The sequence below is a fragment of the Calypte anna genome, chromosome 1 (assembly GCF_003957555.1).
Source record: "Calypte anna isolate BGI_N300 chromosome 1, bCalAnn1_v1.p, whole genome shotgun sequence".
Lineage (NCBI taxonomy): Eukaryota > Metazoa > Chordata > Aves > Apodiformes > Trochilidae > Calypte > Calypte anna.
Genome location: NC_044244.1, coordinates 110,339,353 through 110,357,198, shown reverse-complemented (window position 1 = coordinate 110,357,198; position 17,846 = coordinate 110,339,353). Strand labels below are relative to the sequence as shown.

The following is a 17,846-nucleotide window of genomic DNA, read 5'->3' as shown; positions in this document are numbered from 1 at the left end:
TAGTGGGGCCTGATGAGTAGTATTTCCAGTGCTGCTCAGCATCAAGGTTCTCATCTCTGAGATTGCTGGTGTCTGTTCTGGAGCTGGAGGACGAGTCGGATTACGTCTTGCTTTTCAAAAATTCTGTGTCCCTGTTGGACCTAGAGTTACAAGGAAGACTATTACATGCACACAGTTGCAGAGTATACTTTTTTTTTATAGATATATAGAGCTCAGATGTAGGAACATGGGTGACAGGATGATACAGCATCAGAATTTTGCATTGCTGTGTATCTGTATGTTGTGAAGAAGGAAGAAAACTTGGAAAAGACAGAAAACAAAAAGTAGTTAAGAGTTAGAATTTCTCTATCAGATGTGACTTGTCTTTTTCCCCTCTTAAAAACTTACTGTTTGCAATCCTCAGGTTGACAGTGAGTACAGATACAAGTGCACCACATGTGAAAAGGCCTTTCGGATAGAGAGTGCTCTGGAATTCCACAACTGTAGGACAGGTGAGAGTGGCTGTTCTCCTTCCTGGCATCTCCAGTGCATTTTGTGAGGATGTTCCAAATCCATCCATCATACTATCTACAAAATGGGGAGAGCAGTCAATTAGATTTTTGTCATCACAAACAACCTGTCCCTCTCCTTCCACACTTCATAAAAAATGCTTTTGTTATGATAAGCAAAGTAAGCCAAAGTATAGTAATCTGTAAAGCAACACATCCACTCCTATATTGGTTTTTTTTAGTATTTCCTGCTCACCTGTCTAATATCCTCACTGGTATTTAATTTGTATGTTCACAAATACTCTGCCACTGTATCTCTTCAGCTTTCTTTCTAAGTAACTAAGTTCCACCTAATTTCTCTGAAATACAGGAACTGGAAAGGGGAACAGTACTTTTGATAGTCTCAAGTTTTCTTCTGCTTTCTCATGCTTTCTTTGAGCTTGCAGTGGTCTCTCTCAGTGTTTCTTTACTGGTATCACTAGAACCTGTCCATTTCTCCCATAGCTGTCTCTTGTGGTTACTCATATCCTTTATGCCAAGTGATCATATGCTTAGGAAATGACACCCTGATTACTGTTGGGGACCTCTGATAACTCTGTCCCGAATCACCTGGGTAGTTGCCCCTTGCAGCACCATTTAATGTAGGTTTTCCTTTCAGAGGGTGCAGGTTGTATAAAATCTCAGCCTTATGAAGAATGGCAAGTAATGCCAAGTAGCCTCAGTAGTGTTTATTCAAAGACAGCAGCTCATTTGTTTGAGTTGACTGTTACCAACATGAGCAGCAGTTTTTACTCTTCAGTGCAAACTCTTCTTTGTGATTACTGCAGCACTGGCAGATTCCATCTACAGGACTGTGCTGCCATGTTACAATAGAACTCTCAACTACTGAATACAAAACAAATGCTGCATAGGCCTTTTGTCATGTAATAGTCTATTTTTTCAATTTTATTCTTTCTTGTTATATTCTATACTGGCTGGTATTAGGAACCAGATCCAGCAGAAGTATTGCAGTGCTTAGACACAGATGTTCATGTGATGCTGCATTGCTATATGTGGAGTGATTTTACCAACATTAAAAACTTGAATCCACTGCAACAGAATCCACTCCAAACAGAATTTTAATGTATGCTAGATCACAGCAAACATTGGAAACAAACATGTGAGGAAGTTATGATGCTGGCTTCTGTGTTCAAGTTAGCATAAAATATATTTATTGCCTTTGAAGAAATGTCCTCCAGTGCATTCCAGTGATATTTAACCTTGTAGGTAGTAAATACAAACTCAGTCAGTTGTTTGATGTTTAACTACCTTTTCCATGGGCAGACAAATTGTGAAGTGCTTTTGCATTTCCATCTTCAATCCATATAATGATGATGTGTTAAATAAATGAATCCATAAGTGATGATATGTTAAAACTGAAGTCTTAACAAAAGGACTGCTTATCTCACAAACATACAAAACCTGTTTTCATCAGTAAAGGGCTGCATAGTTTCTTTTGCTTACAGATGACAAGACATTCCAGTGTGAGATGTGTTTCAGATTCTTTTCTACAAACAGTAACCTTTCAAAACACAAGAAAAAGCATGGGGATAAGAAGTTTGCCTGTGAAATTTGCAGTAAGATGTTCTATCGGAAAGATGTCATGCTAGACCATCAAAGACGACACTTGGAAGGTAAGTACACTGCAGGTTAACCTAATTATTACTCTTCAAGCAGTAGAACTGGGGAAGTCAAGGAAAGGATTGCACATTAGATTCTTCTGGATGATAGCTGCCATTTTTTTGACAATTACCTGATCTGGAGTAGGAGGTTTCAGCAAAACGTGTTCTTTTTTAAAAATAATAGAAACAAATCCTATTGGGAAGATGTCTAATTCTATGAAAAACTTCCTAGGAGATGCACATACTCTGTTTTTGTTTGTTTTCAGCCTCACTGTATTGGATCCAATATTACTACCAGTCACATAAAAGCTGATTGGCTCATTATGCAGCGGTTTAGAGTAGCTGGTTTTAATATCTTTTTCTTTCTTTGGATTCTGTTCCTTTTTTTTGATGCATTGTAACCTGAAAATTTAGGAGCAGTATGTAAATATGGTATAAATGTAATGTTGTGTGACATTATTTTTCAAAATCTTGACAATACATGAAAATGAGGTTATAAGACGTTACAGTTCAAAATCTCAAACAGCTAAGGAAGTTACAGGTACTCAAAAACCCTAGAAAAACTTGGGTGATGGTAAATTGCTGAAGTAGATATTAAAATTTTTCTAGTGTTCTACATGATAAAACCAAAACCGTGATTTTTTTAGTAAAGCAGCCAGATTGTCTTCTTTGGTACTTTGGACATAGTCAACTGTCACTGTGTGCTCTTGTGATTCAGACCTTTGTGCCATGAGTTAGAAGACAACAAGAGGATGAGGGTTTGAATGGCAGTGTCAAGGCATCTTATGTTTAGCTGTCACAGAGCACTAGCAGCCCACTTCCCCTCTGAAAGCAGGAGAAAAAGAGGACTTCTTCGAGAGGACTAACCCTAATCCTTACTGAGCATTAAAGGAGATGCTGGGTTGGTTCCTTCTCTCCTTAGAGACTTTGAGGACAAATTTCTGGGCCAAATATCTGCTCAAAGTGCCAAGGCCTCCTAGATCTTTGTTTTTAGACACATTACAGTTGATTTAATTGCTGTTGAGCCACAATATATCACCTTGGAAGATTGCTTTTATGTTCTTAAGACACCATTTTAATTTAGAAATTATCCTTTTGCTAGCAATTAAATTCTGCACTGAGGCTCTTCCCAGTGTTTCACTCTTCTTTACAGTATTCACCTGAAAGGTCACACAGATTGGAGTAGAAAACCATGGTGGGTTTTTTTTGGTTTGGTTTGGTTTGGTTTTTTTGATGGGGACTGTTCTGTTAAGGGGTAAGGCGTGTGAAAAGAGAAGACTTTGAGCACAGCACAGAAACCATGGTTCGCTACAAGAAGGAGCCTTCAGGATGCCCCGTGTGTGGGAAGGTAGGTGTCTTTGCCAGCATGTGCCATGTGAAGTTCTGCGTTGTAGCTTCAAGGGTACTCAGCCCTGAGCCTCCAGATGTTTTGCCGTGCCATAACAATTTACCACCTGTGTGTTAAACCCACCTGTATAGGCACACAGCCTGCCAAGAAGTTGAGGTGCATGACTTGCATTAGATATGTGCTGAGTCAGATTGCCTTGCAGCTCAGAGAGGCACGTGGTCAGTTACCAGCAGGCCCTGCCACCCCAGCAAGGTGTTAACTCTGTAAGTTGCCTCAGCTCCATTATATGTCCAAGCCCACTGTGGCCATGGATGGTGGGAACTGTGCAGGCAAAGATAAGAACAAAACTGAAGTTCAGATTAGGCTTCCAGGACATGAAGCACGATGTGGAGTGTATTGAAGCTGCTGTGTCTGTCAGTGAAATCTCATGGCTTATGTTATTTAGAGTGAAGTTTTTCTGCCAGAATGTAAACAGCTGGAGTTGACTATGTGCATTGGGGATGATTTGCTATTAGAATTCAAAGTGAATTCATTGTGTAGTCATGGCACCATTGCATTTGGGTGTTTAACACTCATGAGTTGCAGTTTCTTTTATAAATGTCTATAATTGTTCATGGTGCAAGATACACTCAAGCAACTCCTAAGCTTTGTTTTTGATACTTTGAATATGTTACATATCAGTGAAGGTAGATTTTGTGGATGTGTTTTTATAGATAGATGCAACATTCTTGATTCAAAAGATTTAAATGCTTCCAAATCTACCCTACATAATTGTGCCACAGCTTTCTTTTTTCACGTTCACCTCACGTTCACTGGATGGCCAGTTTCACTAAGTTCCTTGGAACTGCATGCATGTATTTTGCTTTGGCAGCAGTTTCTGAGGTAGTCTGCTGGCTGCATAACAGGAGCTCTTACATCTTTCTTGCCAGAATGAATAAAATAAGATAATAAATATGTTATCTACTATCCACTGGATAACCTGCAAAGAGTTCTAGCCGTGCTGGACATAATTCAAAAAAGCTTGCCTTCCTTCTTCAGATATTTTCATGTAGGAGCAATATGAACAAACACCTTTTAACACACGGAGACAAGAAATACACCTGTGAAATCTGTGGACGGAAATTTTTCAGAGTGGATGTGTTGAGAGATCATATTCATGTCCATTTTAAGGTACTGTGTTAAGGATTTACTAGAAAAGCCATATTACTTAGCAGAATTATTAATGAATACATGAATACATACATGTATTGAGACTTACAGCCATTGTTGTGCTGCCAGTAAAGCACTGTTACCAACACTGTTCTGAACCTTATGGAAAAAACACCTGGGTTAATCACAGAGGTTGCTCAGTTTAAGGCAGAGAGAATAACAACAGGAAGACTCCAAACAGATATATTGTTCCATCTGTAGTTTGGTTGGGCTGAAGGGTTCTTGTCATCCCCTCTCTTTGAACGAAAAAAAAACCAAACTGAGAAAACGAATTGCTCCTGCCATTGCTGTGCCAGTCTTATATTTGCCAGCATGACTGCCTTTCTGGTGAGTTCCTCACCTGCTTTTCCCAAAATGTTTTAAATCACAAAAACAACCCTATTAATAGTGTGCTTAATTAGAGAGAGTTTTTTGACCTAACTAGGTTAATGCTAAATTGTAAGGAATTGAAAGGAATTGTATCACTCTGTGGTGGTCATAAAGATGGATGTTATACTGTACCAGTTAAGTCTTTGTTACATTTAAGTTTCTTTTATACACAAAATATTGAGTATTATCTATTTGGATAAACAGTTGTTCTTTGTTTAGTCATGGATGGAGGAATGGGGTATACCTGAACAGAGTGAAGCAGGGGGATATTTTAAATAAATACTGCTACAGCAATTGTTAACACAAGGCAGTCTGCATGGCATGAGAAGCTGACTAGATGTTACCCTTTGAAACAGCAGTTTAATCTGTTAAACCAGAATATTGTTTCCCACCCAACACAGGACATAGCACTAATGGATGATCACCAGAGGGAAGAGTTCATTGGTAAAATTGGAATCTCATCAGAGGAAAATGATGACAACTCTGATGGAAGTGCAGATTCTGAGCCTCACAAGTATAGCTGCAAAAGGTGCCAGGTAGCTTTAAATACTTCTAAATTAATTTGGTTTGGATGGGGTGAGGGATGGAGATGTCTATAAATGATCCAGAATTCTAAATAACATTAAGGATTCACTAAGAATACTACAGGTAGGCTGTCTTCTGCAGTGCTTTCTACCTCTAATCTGTGAAGTGATGCTATTCCATAAGACTTTAGATGGTAGTGTGTAGGTTGAATGGTGGACATTTGAAAAATACATGTACGTACTCTTACCTGTGTGCAAGGAAACAAGCAAGCAAAACTGGAGGAAGAAACAATAAAGGAACTTTCAAATCATAGAATTACAGAATAGCCAGGGTTGGAAGGGACCTTAAAGATCACCTAGTTTGAACTGCCCTGCATGGGCAAGGACACTTCCCACTAGATCAGGTTGCTCAAGGCATCATCCAACCTGGCCTTGAACACTTCGAGGGAGGGGGCAGCCACAGCTTCCCTGAGCAACCTATTTCAGCATCTCACCACCATCACAGTAAAGAATTTTTTCCTAATGTCTAACCTAATATCTCCCCTCTTCAAGTTTTAAGCCATTGCCTCATGTCCTCCTGCTACACACTGGTACAAAAAGCCCTACCCCAGCTTTCTGATAGGCCCCCTTCAGGTATTGGAAAGCCACTATAAGGTCACCTCAGAGCCTCCTCTTCTGTAGGCTGAACAACCCCGACTTCCTCAGCCTGTCTTTATAGGAGTGGTTCTCCAGCCCTCTGATCATTTTCATGGCTCTCCTCTGGACATGTTCTAGGAGCATTATGTCCTGGGGAGTTGGGGACTCCAGAACTGGACACAGTACTCCAGGTGGGGCCTCACAAGAGTGGAGTAGAGGGGCAGAATCATCTCCCTCAACTGACTGTCCTCGACCCCAAGTCCTCCTCAGGGCTGCCCTCAATCCTTTCTCCTCCCAACTTGTATTCATGCATGGGATTGCCTCGACCCAGGTGCAGAACCTTGCACTTGACCTTGTTGAACTTCATGCAGTTTGCACAAGCCCACTTCCTGAGCTTGTGAGAGTCCCTCTGGATGGCGTCTCTTCCCTCCTGTGTGGACTTCACCAGACAGCTTGGTGCTGTCAGCAAACCTGCTGAGGGTACTCTCCATTCCACTGTCCTTGTCACTGACAAAGATGTCAGGTAGCACCATAGTGACCCTTGAGAACTATCTCATCATATGAGTCACATGTCTCCATTTGGACATGGAGCCATTGATCAGAACTCCTTGGGTGAACTGGACATAATACTCCAGGTGGGGTCTCACAGGAGCAGAGGGAGAGAGTGACGTCCCTTGACCTGCTGCCCGTGCTTCTTTTGATGCAGCCCAGGACACAGTTGACTTTCTGGGCTGGAAGCACACATTGGTGGCTCATGTTGAGCTTCTCATCAACCAGCACTCCCAAGTCTTTTTCCTCAGGGCTGTTCTCAATCCATTCTTTGCTCATCTTATAATTGTGCTCAGTATTGCTCTGACCCAAGTGCAGAACTTTGTACTTATCTTTGTCGAACTTCATCTGCCAGTGCATGTGCTCAAACATGACAGGGTTGCTCTGGATGACCTTCCTTCCCCCTAGTGTGTTGGCCACACTACACAGCCTGGTATCGCCAGAAAATGTGCTGAGGGTGCACTCAATATTACCGTCTCTGTCACCAACAAAGATGTTAAACAACACCAGTCCCAATACTAACCCCTGGGGAAGAACACTTGTCACTGCTCTCCATTTGCACTCTTAGTCCTCTCCTAGTGCAGTATAAGAAGCAGAGGCACCATCTCAAGCTAGTTTTCAAAGTGAATTGAGTGTTGTCCTGTAGAAATGTGCTTGTAGTGACCAAAGAGGTCCAGCCCTAATTCCAGCTTTGACAGGGAGTTTTTCATCTAGTGATACACAGGTCAATTATATCTCCTACCTCTGACAGTAGATCCTTGTAATATGTTACTAGATCATAGCTGTTCCCGAGAAATGTTTCCCCTTTTCATTCACTATTGTTTCATTTCACAGCTGACTTTTGGCAGAGGGAAGGAGTACCTGAAGCACATCATGGAGGTGCACAAGGAGAAAGGCTATGGCTGCAGCATTTGTAACCGGCGCTTTGCCTTGAAGGCAACTTACCATGCCCACATGGTCATTCACCGGGAGAACCTGCCTGATCCTAACGTCCAGAAGTAAGATGATGTGTTGGGCTGATAAGAGGAGCTATCTTCTTGAAGTTACAGTGGCTCTGACATCTGATGCTTTTGCAGAATTGAGCTGTACTAAAATCTCTGAAAGATATAATGGGTGTTGAAATGTTTATTAAAAGCTTGACGTATGTATGACTAAGGATTCACTGCACACATGCTTAGTCAGCAGCCTCCTAGTTTGGGCTTTGTAAAGTATAAATCTATGATTTTGCTAAATATTTTTTAAAACTATGGTTTAAGCATATAACAATACCAAACTACTCCAAGCTTGCTGTGAACTCATGAGTTTCTTAAGGCTCATTTTAAAAATGCGTTTGTTTCAAAGAATTTTTATAGTAATTAGTTTTACCATATGAAATACAGCTGCTGACAGAGATGCCTAAAATCCACCTCTGTCTCAAGAAAAGAATGAAGGTTTTTGGTCTCTGGTTTCAGATACATCCATCCATGTGAAATCTGTGGAAGGATTTTTAACAGTATAGGAAATCTGGAAAGACATAAGCTTATACACACAGGTAAAAATGTTGCATTTTTTTATTGTTATCATTATTTAAAAGAAATTTTTAATGCCAGTCCCTGCCTTACTTTTTTCGGGAGGAAATAAATTATGGGTTTTTACTGGAAGTTACAATATGATAAATATTGTACGTATGCTTTTAGGGCAAACCGGTTTTCTAAACCAGATAGTATTAATGAAGATATTTCATCTAGGCACACAATCCAAATTCCTATTTAATATGATGCAGGATTCACTTGCTAAAAATCCTAATTCTGTATTCTGATCTTCCCCAAATTCTTATCTATGCCACCTTCTCATCATTACACAGGCTGAAAACTGCTATTGCAAAATCATTTGTAGCAGCTCATTATTATTTCATGCTATTCAGTATTTTCCTACCTCAGTCTTTATATTATTTTTTTTTTCAGATCTCATAGAAAAGGTCAGCTTTTATCTCTCTCTCCAAAGCCTTCTAATTTAGTTTGGGCTACAATATGCATGAAATACATGGACTGTTGTCCTCTAATTCACCAGTTTAGTCAGGTTTTAGGAGATGCACATTTTTCATTAATTTTTTTTTTTTTGTTTATGTTGTCTTCTAAATTTATTTTTAAGGTGTAAAAAGTCATGCTTGTGAGCAATGTGGCAAATCATTTGCTAGAAAAGACATGTTAAAAGAACATATGCGAGTCCATGATAATATCCGAGAATACTTGTGTGCAGAATGTGGCAAAGGTATGTGCAATGCCTTGTTTTCCATTAATTGTGATAGGTGAATATTGGAATTAAAACTACCATTCTTAGAATATTGGAAAGGTCCTTGCTATTTTAAATCCTGCATTTCTGAGAGGTAGAAACAGGAGCCTTATGGATACATAAACTACCCCTAATTTTATACAGTTTGGTTTCATGGCTTGTGAAACAGTGGTTGTAATAAAATTTGCTTCTATCAGATTGAGGAGTGCTTGCCTGACTGAGTTCCACTGCATTTGCAACACAAAAGTGAATACAATTTATTTTTTTTTCATTGTAGTCTGTTTTCAAGCTTAAGGTATAGAGTAATTACTCTCTGAAAGAGCCATAAGAGTAAAAATTGTTTTGACTTCTTGAATTGTTTATGTTATAACTTGAACAACTCTGAGCTGTTATTTTAGTGGAAGGCAGTAAGTCAGTTTGACATCTTTAATGATGTTTTTGTCTTCGCTTGTTTGCTGCTTCTTCAGTGGCTACGCAGATGTTTTCCAGACCTCTTGCCTAGAATTAAAATAGTAATGACAATGTGCACTGCTACCTAAAAAATTTAAAATATGCAATTGTGGACACACTGCAAACATGATCCCAGAGCTCTTGGCTAACAACATGATCATCCTGAGTTTTCCTCTGAAGATGGGAGCAATGGGCTAATTGTCATGCTATCCCTTTTGTCTGACAGGAATGAAGACAAAACATGCTCTTCGTCACCACATGAAACTTCACAAAGGGATTAAAGAATATGAGTGCAAGGAATGTCACCGAAAATTTGCACAGAAAGTCAACATGCTGAAGCATTACAAAAGACACACGGGTGAGGTCTCCACAGATGTGCAGAAGTTGCACTACATCTTTTAAATGCTCCCTAAGAGAACTTAGTTTATTAACTTAATAAAAATATATGCATGTTCTGCCTTTTGAAAAGTGAGATTTTGTCCTCTGGTCAGCCAAAACCACCTGTTATACAATTAAGATATGTAGTTTAGTTGATTTCATGTTGTGCTTTTTTAAGAGAGATTGTTTTGGTCTAGGGAAGGTCTGGAGTGTTGGTTTTAAATTAGTCTTCATGTTTTCATTTCCCAAAAGATAATTTTACTTCCCATATCAATTTCTTTTAGATTCATTTTCTACCACATGCAGTGGTATGGCTTAGATAAAATTAACTAATGAAGCTGGGCTGCTTCTTGTTTAGCTGTGATGTTTTATGGGGGTTTTTTTGGTTATATGAAACTTGGAATTGTCCCAGATACCTTAGACTGTTTTCACTCCGATGCTAAATGTGCTTTTCATGCAGGGATCAAAGATTTCATGTGTGAGCTCTGTGGCAAGACATTTAGTGAACGAAATACAATGGAGACTCATAAGTTGATTCATACAGGTAAATCCTCTAAAAAGCAGTTTCCAAAGATGGTGTCTTAATTTTGTTCTTAGGTTTGCTTTAGACTTGCCAGTCTTGGAACTAGTATTACACATCATATTACCAACATGAAGTTGTTCCTTGTGTAGAGATGCTGATGAATATGATATTCTTCTTTGGGGACCATCACTAACAGCGTTTCCTCCCATCTGCTGCCAGTAGGAAAACAGTGGACATGTTCAGTTTGTGATAAGAAGTATGTCACTGATTATATGCTACAGAAACACATCCAGCTTACTCATGATAAAGTAGAAGCTCAGAGCTGTCAGCTGTGTGGGACAAAGGTTTCTACCAGAGCATCCATGAGTCGACATATGAGACGTAAACATCCAGAGGTGAGTTAATTTCACAGGTAGACTGGGAGGTTGTTTGGGGTTGTTATGATCTTCAGTACCTTGAAAAGAATTAACTCTTTGAAGGGGATTAGTAAACATACCTGATTTTCAGTACCTAAAAATGAAGTTGTCCTGATTATTTAAATCTCTTTTCTTTTTCTGCCTCAGGTCAAATGTATATTTTTTTCATGTTTTGCCTTCATCCATTAGTTGAGTATAACTGATTCTTTTTTCCCCACTGGGTTCAGCGTATTCAGAACTGGTCTGAAATAAATGGTGTATAAAGAGGTGATGACAGCATCTGCTGATAATACAAAATTATTCTTAGTATTAAAGGTAAATGCTGACTGCAGAGGATCTGAATTAGAGGGATGTTTTGTCTGACCTCAATGGGACTTTTTCTGTGGTCCATATTTCTGAATAGCTATTGTTTCTCCTCAGTGTTTCTTGTTTAGGCTAACAAAGGCTTGCCCATTCCCTTTGAGGGTTTGTTGGGTTTTTTTACTACCAATTTATCATTAGTAATACTTTGCCATGAGCATTTTTTTATCATGATGACTAGGAAGGAAATCAACAGAAAGCTTTTTTTATTGATTGTATTATTAAAAATGCAACTACATCTGTGCGATCCAGAGGGCAATTTGTCTCTGTTCTTTGATAAGCTGAGATGTATAGATTCAGCTGAAAATAATGGAGTAGGACACAGTTGATAGGTTTATAAATAGAAATGCTATAATAATATTTTTTCAAACACACTGCATGCTTTCTGTAGGATTCATCACTTCCTAGTGGTTTGTGTTCTGTCTCAAATACAAAAATAAGCATTATTCTATTGTTGTCTTTAAACTTTTTCAATGAGAAGGAAAAGATTTTATGCCAAAAAGATATTTTTTTAAAAGCCACTGTTAAATTCTTTGTATTAAGTGATATGTGGATAGTACTAGAGTGGATCCTTTTTGCTTTGTGACAGGATTTATTAGGGCAATGTTTTTTTGTTTGACTATTCTTGTATGGTATGCACTGCTGTGGTTCACCAGCTAATACCTCTTTGTCCACAGATAATTTCAGTGACTATTGGTGAGTTAGAGCCGTTGCCAGAGACAACGACCATTGATGCCTCCTCGATTGGGATTGTTCAGGTAAATTCACCGTGGCAGAATCCTGGTGGCAGTTATGTTCCAGGCCTCCTGGAGGGTGAGGTGGGGACATCACTTTTTTTGTGCATAGCTGGATGTAGGCTGATGGGCAAGGAATGTTCTTTTTTAGAGAGTTAATGCCAGACTCAAGTGTATAAGCAGATGGAAGCTGTTCATCTGTTTCTTGTATAAAATGGGTGCTGGTGGAACAGAGGTAATTCTAAGGTGAGGTCTCATTCCTTGAATTCAGGTTTTGCTGAAGTTTGTTTCTTTACTTGAGAATCAACAGTAAACCCACTTGAGGGTGATAATCTCTTACTTGAAACTCCAGTAAGGGAAATGACTTGATGTCTTGCTTGGAAATGTGTTGCTCCAGCCAGAATTAGCCTTGGAACAGAGTGAATTACCAGAAGGAAAACAGCATGTAAAAGCTCCTAAACGTGCCCAGAAACGAAAACAAAAGTCAAGTGAGGAGGAGGAAACTCAAGTGCCTGAGGACCCTGCCTTCAGTGAATACACAGAGAAGGAAGGAGAATTCACAGGAAATGTTGGAGATGAAACTAACTCAGCTGTACACAGTATCCAGCAGGTGAGCTCCAGTAGTGGGGTGATGGGCAGCAGGCATTGCTTGGAGGGTTACTCTTTCTTTTTTCCCTAATAGCAAACACAGAAAAGTCATGGGAATATTTAGGGCTAATTTGGCATGTTGTGGTAATATGAAGGTGAATAGAGACTTTAAAAAAGCAAGAAGTTGGACCAGTAAGCTCCTCTAGTTTGTTTTTATCTCCTTTGGTGTTACCCTTTCCTTCTTTGGCAGAATTCACTATCTGTCTGAAGCTGTGACCACAAGGGGGGAAGTTAGTACAGCTGCTTTTTTTCTGTGTTGCATGTACCTCCCTCCCATTACCTTCATATTTCTATGCTTGGAAGTTGTTCTACTCCAAGCTTTACGTGTTCCCCTCTGGGTGAATGACTTTTCTTGCTGGCCATAGCAACTCTTCCGCCCATCAGCACTTAGCTGATCTTGCTCGATGCTTGACATTTGGTGGTCAGCTGCAAGATACAAGTCTGAGGTTACCCTTCTGTTTTTCCTTAGGTGGTGGTGACCCTTGGTGACCCAAATGTCACAGTCCCTTCCAGTTCTGTCGGGTTGACAAATATTACTGTAACCCCCATCACGACGGCGGCTGGACCCCAATTCACAAACCTGCAGCCAGTGGCTGTGGGGCACCTGACTGCACCTGAACGCCAGTTGGCCCTGGACAACTCCATTCTCACCGTGACGTTCGACACCGTCAGCGGTTCCGCCATGCTGCACAACCGCCAAAATGACATGCAGATCCAGCCACAGCCAGAGGCAGCCAATCCTCAGTCTGTGGCCCATTTTATAAATCTGACCACCTTGGTGAATTCCATTGCTCCTCTAGGGAACCAGGTAACAGAACAGCACCCTCTGACGTGGAGGTCAGTGCCTCAGACTGATGTCTTGCAGCCTCAGGCACAGCCAACGCAACAGCAGTCGGGACAGCAACAGGTTCAAACAGAGCAGCAACAACAGATGTATAGCTACTAATTTATACTTGGAAAAGTGTTGAAATGGACAGTACTTGGAAACAAAACCACACAAATGTTTGGAAAATTTCTAATAGGATTTTTTGCTGGATACCAAACAGAGATAGGAAATGTTTATACAATGAACTACAAGCTAAAATTGGCATAACACTCTGCAACACCCTAGTCTTGAGATTCTCATGGTGTCTCTAGACCTTGTATTGTCTTAAAAAAAAAAAAAAAAAAAAAAAGAAAAAGAAAGCAAACGTCTTGATAAATTTAGCACCCCTTTGCACTGTGTATTTTGTGCAGTAAAACTGAGATCTGACAGAAGCATCGTAGTACATCTTAACCAAAGCAGGGAAATCCCAAACATGATGGCACTGGTGATTTACAAAATCCTTTCAGCTGTATCATGACTCAGAATGGTTTGGGTTGGAAGAGACCTTAAAGATCATAAAGTTCATCCCCCTTGCATGGGCTGCAGGGACACCTCCCACTAGACCAGGTTGCTCACAGTCCCATCCAGCCTGGCCTTGAACACTGCCAGGGGCAGGACATCCACAGCTTCCCTGGGCAGCCTGTGCCAGTGTCTCACCACCCTCACAGTAAAGAATTTCTCCCTAATATCTAAATCTTCCCTTTTCTAGTTTAAAGCCATTACCCCTTGTCCTATCACTACACAGCCTTGTGAAAAGTCGCATCCAGCTTTCTTGTAGGACCCTTCAGGTACTGGAAGGCTGCTATAAAGTCTCCCCAGAGCCTTCTCTTCAGGCTGAAACCCCCCAACTCTTACAGTCTGTCTTCACAGGAGAGGTGCTCCAGCCCTATGGTCATTTTTGTGGACCTCCTCTGGACTCACTCCAAGAGCTCTATGTCCTTCTTATGTTGGGGGCACCAGAACTGGACACAGTACTCCAAGTCACTTCATTCCCATCTGGAAATTACACAGGAAGACTGTTCACAGTGAAGTGGAACGCACTTGTGGTCAGCTGGTAGAAACTGAAATGTAAAGACACATGGGCAGAACAGTAATTTCTTGGGTTTTTATCTTCTTTAGAACTTGTATCTAACAACATTGGTAAAGTAGGTGGAGGCTCAAGCTTTGGGGTGAGTGTCAGTGTGAAAGTAAATACACCAGTTTTACACAGTGTTTCCTGTTTAGTCATGGGAAAAACCCTGTACCCATAACACAGTGTTAGTGCTACTTGAGTCAGATAGCTTGTCTAATGCTAAAGCAACTTTTATGGTCTTGTAATCAAGTTTGAATCAATGAAAAATGAAACGAAAAAAAAGAATGTGATAAGAGTTTTATGTAACTTTTCAAAACTGCTCTTTAGATCCTGTTCTTGGCTAGTAAGTGTGAAGAGCAGTGAGTCCCCTTTGATCAAGTTCAGGATGTGAATTTTTTTCAAATAATCTTCTTTCATGGTGTAATAACATTTGAGAAAGCACTCTTTATATATATATATGCATATATATATATGTATGTGTGTGTATATATATATATATATATATATAGCGCCTTTGTATATTACTGTGTGTTCCTGGTGAGTATTTGTGTGAAAAACACTTATAAAATATGATTCATTAATGTTTTCATACCCATATTGCTCTTTCTCACTGAAATGATGTATGGATTCTGGTCTTCTGTTTCCAAAACTATTTCCAAAATTCCTAGCCACACACAAAATTGTGTGAAATGCAAGAAACAAGAATGTCTGAAGCATATTCTGCCACATGGAGGCAGTATACCCTAGAGTATAACGGGCAAGGTTTGCATGGCTGATGGGATTATAAATAGTGGGTTGGGTCAAATTCATCATTGCTGATACTTCAGTTTCATTCCACTCTCCATACATTGATGTGTAGTCTGGAATTCTGCATGTCAAGGAGATAGTATCTTTCCCACAGAGAAAAAGCGACTGATAGCTAAAAGGAATAATTAAAAAAAAAAAAAAAAAAAAAAAAAAAAAAGTTGCTGCCTGGAATCCTTAAAGTGAAACCTGACCTTCCAGCTATGTGTAGTTGAAGAACCAAGGTCCTTTGGGCAGCAGATTGAGCCACAGAACCATTCTAAAGGGTTTTGCTGAGGATAAAGCAGCTGCTGTGTTTGACAGTGAAGACAGAGTAATGGTTGTAAAAGTCCTGTCTGTGCCTATTGTATTAATGAAAATGTTCTATGTATTAGAAAAATATCAGTAGGAATTACTTCAGCTTTGAAAGTCTGTGTTAACATTGACTAACAGACCCCTAAATGATGCCTTAAAATCTCTAGAACAAATTCTTTCAAGGTATAAATGTTTGGGTATTAAAGTTAGCCTCCAGTGGTTTTATTGGTGCCATAGCAGTGTCTGGAGGCTTGCTGTGCCAGGCTCTGTGTAAAGAGGGCTCTGTGTTGCAACAGGACATACCTATGAAAGGGGTTTCTGGTGACAGATATTGTGTGTCAGCAGAGTAGAACTGCTTTTCTCTAAGTGTCAACAAGCCTATAAAATGTCTGCATTGGAGGGACAAGAATGCATATCGAAAAGAGAAAAATACCTTTCATCCACGTGGGAGAATTTGCAGTCCCTGGCCCCTTCTGTCTTCCTCAGATCCTTTTTACACTGTACCATTAAATCCTGTAAGTTTGATTAGCCTCCCAGTATCCGGAGAAGTGCAGTTTTATGTCCTTCTATCACCTGGATTATCTCACCACTGACTTAAGTTTCTTCTGAGCTGTCCTGTCCACAAATTCTTCTCCTTCACACCAGATCCACTGGTCAAAAGGAAGCTAAGCTTTATTTATAAAATGCATTGTTTATGTACTTGAAACTTTTGGGGTTTTTCTGCATTTTGTGCCTGTTTGGTAAAGGCACATTATCTTTTGTCAGGGTACTTTGGAGAAAAAAAATGGGAGGAAGGAAAGTAAATGTACAGGTCCCAGGTCTAGTTGTTATGATAAATAAAAGATAGCTAACATCTAAAAAATTTACATATGTATATATATCTGTATACAAACATAGAGGGTTACAGTGCTGCATATAGAGTTTCTAGAAGATCAGGGTTTTTTTAGAAATCCGTAAATGGTAAACTTTTAAGTGGGGAAGAAAAGAACTTTTCCCTTAGCTGCAGATAGAGTACATCTGCTCTATGTTTAATACTACTGATAGTAGCATTCATGGTGCATTGATTTAACATGTCATTTTAATGTGTAATTGCCTATTTGATTAAAAATTGTATATGCAGGTAATCAGCAATTATAGAGACTTCACAAAACCTCTTTATTCTCACGTGATACTCTGGTATCCTGTACTCTGCTGCCTAGCATCCTTCCCACACTAACTGACCTTCAAAATCCCATCTGGGCAAGATAGCATCTTTCTGATAATGATTGATTCTAGCTGATTTTAAAAGGAATGATCACACAATACATGCTTTCATGTTGGTGGTCACATGAAAAGAAATGTTTCTCTTCAATCCCTCAGTGTCCCCAAGATCATGTAATTGTAGAACAGCCCAAGTTGGAAGGGACCTTGAAATATCATCTGATCCAACCTTTTTTTGGGAAAGGGAGCCAAGATTTTACTCTGATTGCACCTTTAAAATTTCCAGTGACAGAGACCCTACTTTGTCCCTGGGGAGCTTATTCTAGTGAATTATTCTTACTGTAAAAATGATCTTTATTTTCCCCTCCAAAGCAAAATAGGATCACTGGAAGAGCTTCAACTAGGCCAGGCAATAGAAAGCTCTCTAAAAGCTAATCTTGCCAGATCTTGACTTTTCCTTGCAACCATTGCTGTGGTACCTCATCATCTCTTGGCGTGATTTTATTATTAACTACTGTTATTAACATCCCTGTGAGAACACAACTGTATCTTGGGTGTATTGAAACATGAAAAATTTAAAACCAAATTATTTTGTTTGGAGACATTGGAAATTGATGCCTTTTCTGAAGCTTACTGAGCTTACATTGGGCAAATAGCTGCTGGGCAAATCCCAACCAGGCCTTTTCCAGATGAATACCAAAGTTACACTGATACTGTTTCAAACTGCACAAAAAATAAGTCTATGTAAGGGATGTGCAATCTGAATTTCCGTTGCCAATTTGTTACTAGCCTTTTCAGCTGTAGAGTGTGAAGGTTATTGTTTTCAGCTGTGTGTCAGAGATTTTGCATAACAAATGTTCAGTAACAAACTGGAATTACTTTGAGCCAAAGGAGTGATGTTGTGTAGTGTTCTGTGTATTGTCATTGTTAACTGCTAAGACTATTTAACTGAATGCTGTCCGTGGCACATGGGCTCTGAAGTAAAGGAGCATCGAGGTACAGAACCCTTTCTCTACCAGTGTTATTCTCTTCTGTTCCTTAATTAAT

At 39.7% G+C, this 17,846-nt stretch overlaps 1 protein-coding gene across 1 annotated transcript in view; it reads left to right on the top strand.

Annotated features, from left to right (window-relative positions):
- The window catches only part of PRDM15 (PR/SET domain 15), a 33,925-nt gene extending 20,186 nt beyond the window's left edge, over positions 1 to 13,739 (top strand). The window contains exons 12-25 of the mRNA XM_030449831.1: positions 404 to 491; positions 1,994 to 2,161; positions 3,403 to 3,497; positions 4,536 to 4,667; positions 5,477 to 5,611; positions 7,619 to 7,782; positions 8,236 to 8,315; positions 8,915 to 9,034; positions 9,732 to 9,863; positions 10,344 to 10,427; positions 10,626 to 10,801; positions 11,860 to 11,940; positions 12,314 to 12,526; positions 13,034 to 13,739. Of these exons, the coding sequence (XP_030305691.1) occupies positions 404 to 491; positions 1,994 to 2,161; positions 3,403 to 3,497; positions 4,536 to 4,667; positions 5,477 to 5,611; positions 7,619 to 7,782; positions 8,236 to 8,315; positions 8,915 to 9,034; positions 9,732 to 9,863; positions 10,344 to 10,427; positions 10,626 to 10,801; positions 11,860 to 11,940; positions 12,314 to 12,526; positions 13,034 to 13,510 (2,145 nt within the window). The 3' untranslated portion in view covers positions 13,511 to 13,739. The remainder of the gene's footprint in view (positions 1 to 403; positions 492 to 1,993; positions 2,162 to 3,402; positions 3,498 to 4,535; positions 4,668 to 5,476; positions 5,612 to 7,618; positions 7,783 to 8,235; positions 8,316 to 8,914; positions 9,035 to 9,731; positions 9,864 to 10,343; positions 10,428 to 10,625; positions 10,802 to 11,859; positions 11,941 to 12,313; positions 12,527 to 13,033) is intronic.
- Positions 13,740 to 17,846: the final 4,107 nt, after the last annotated feature.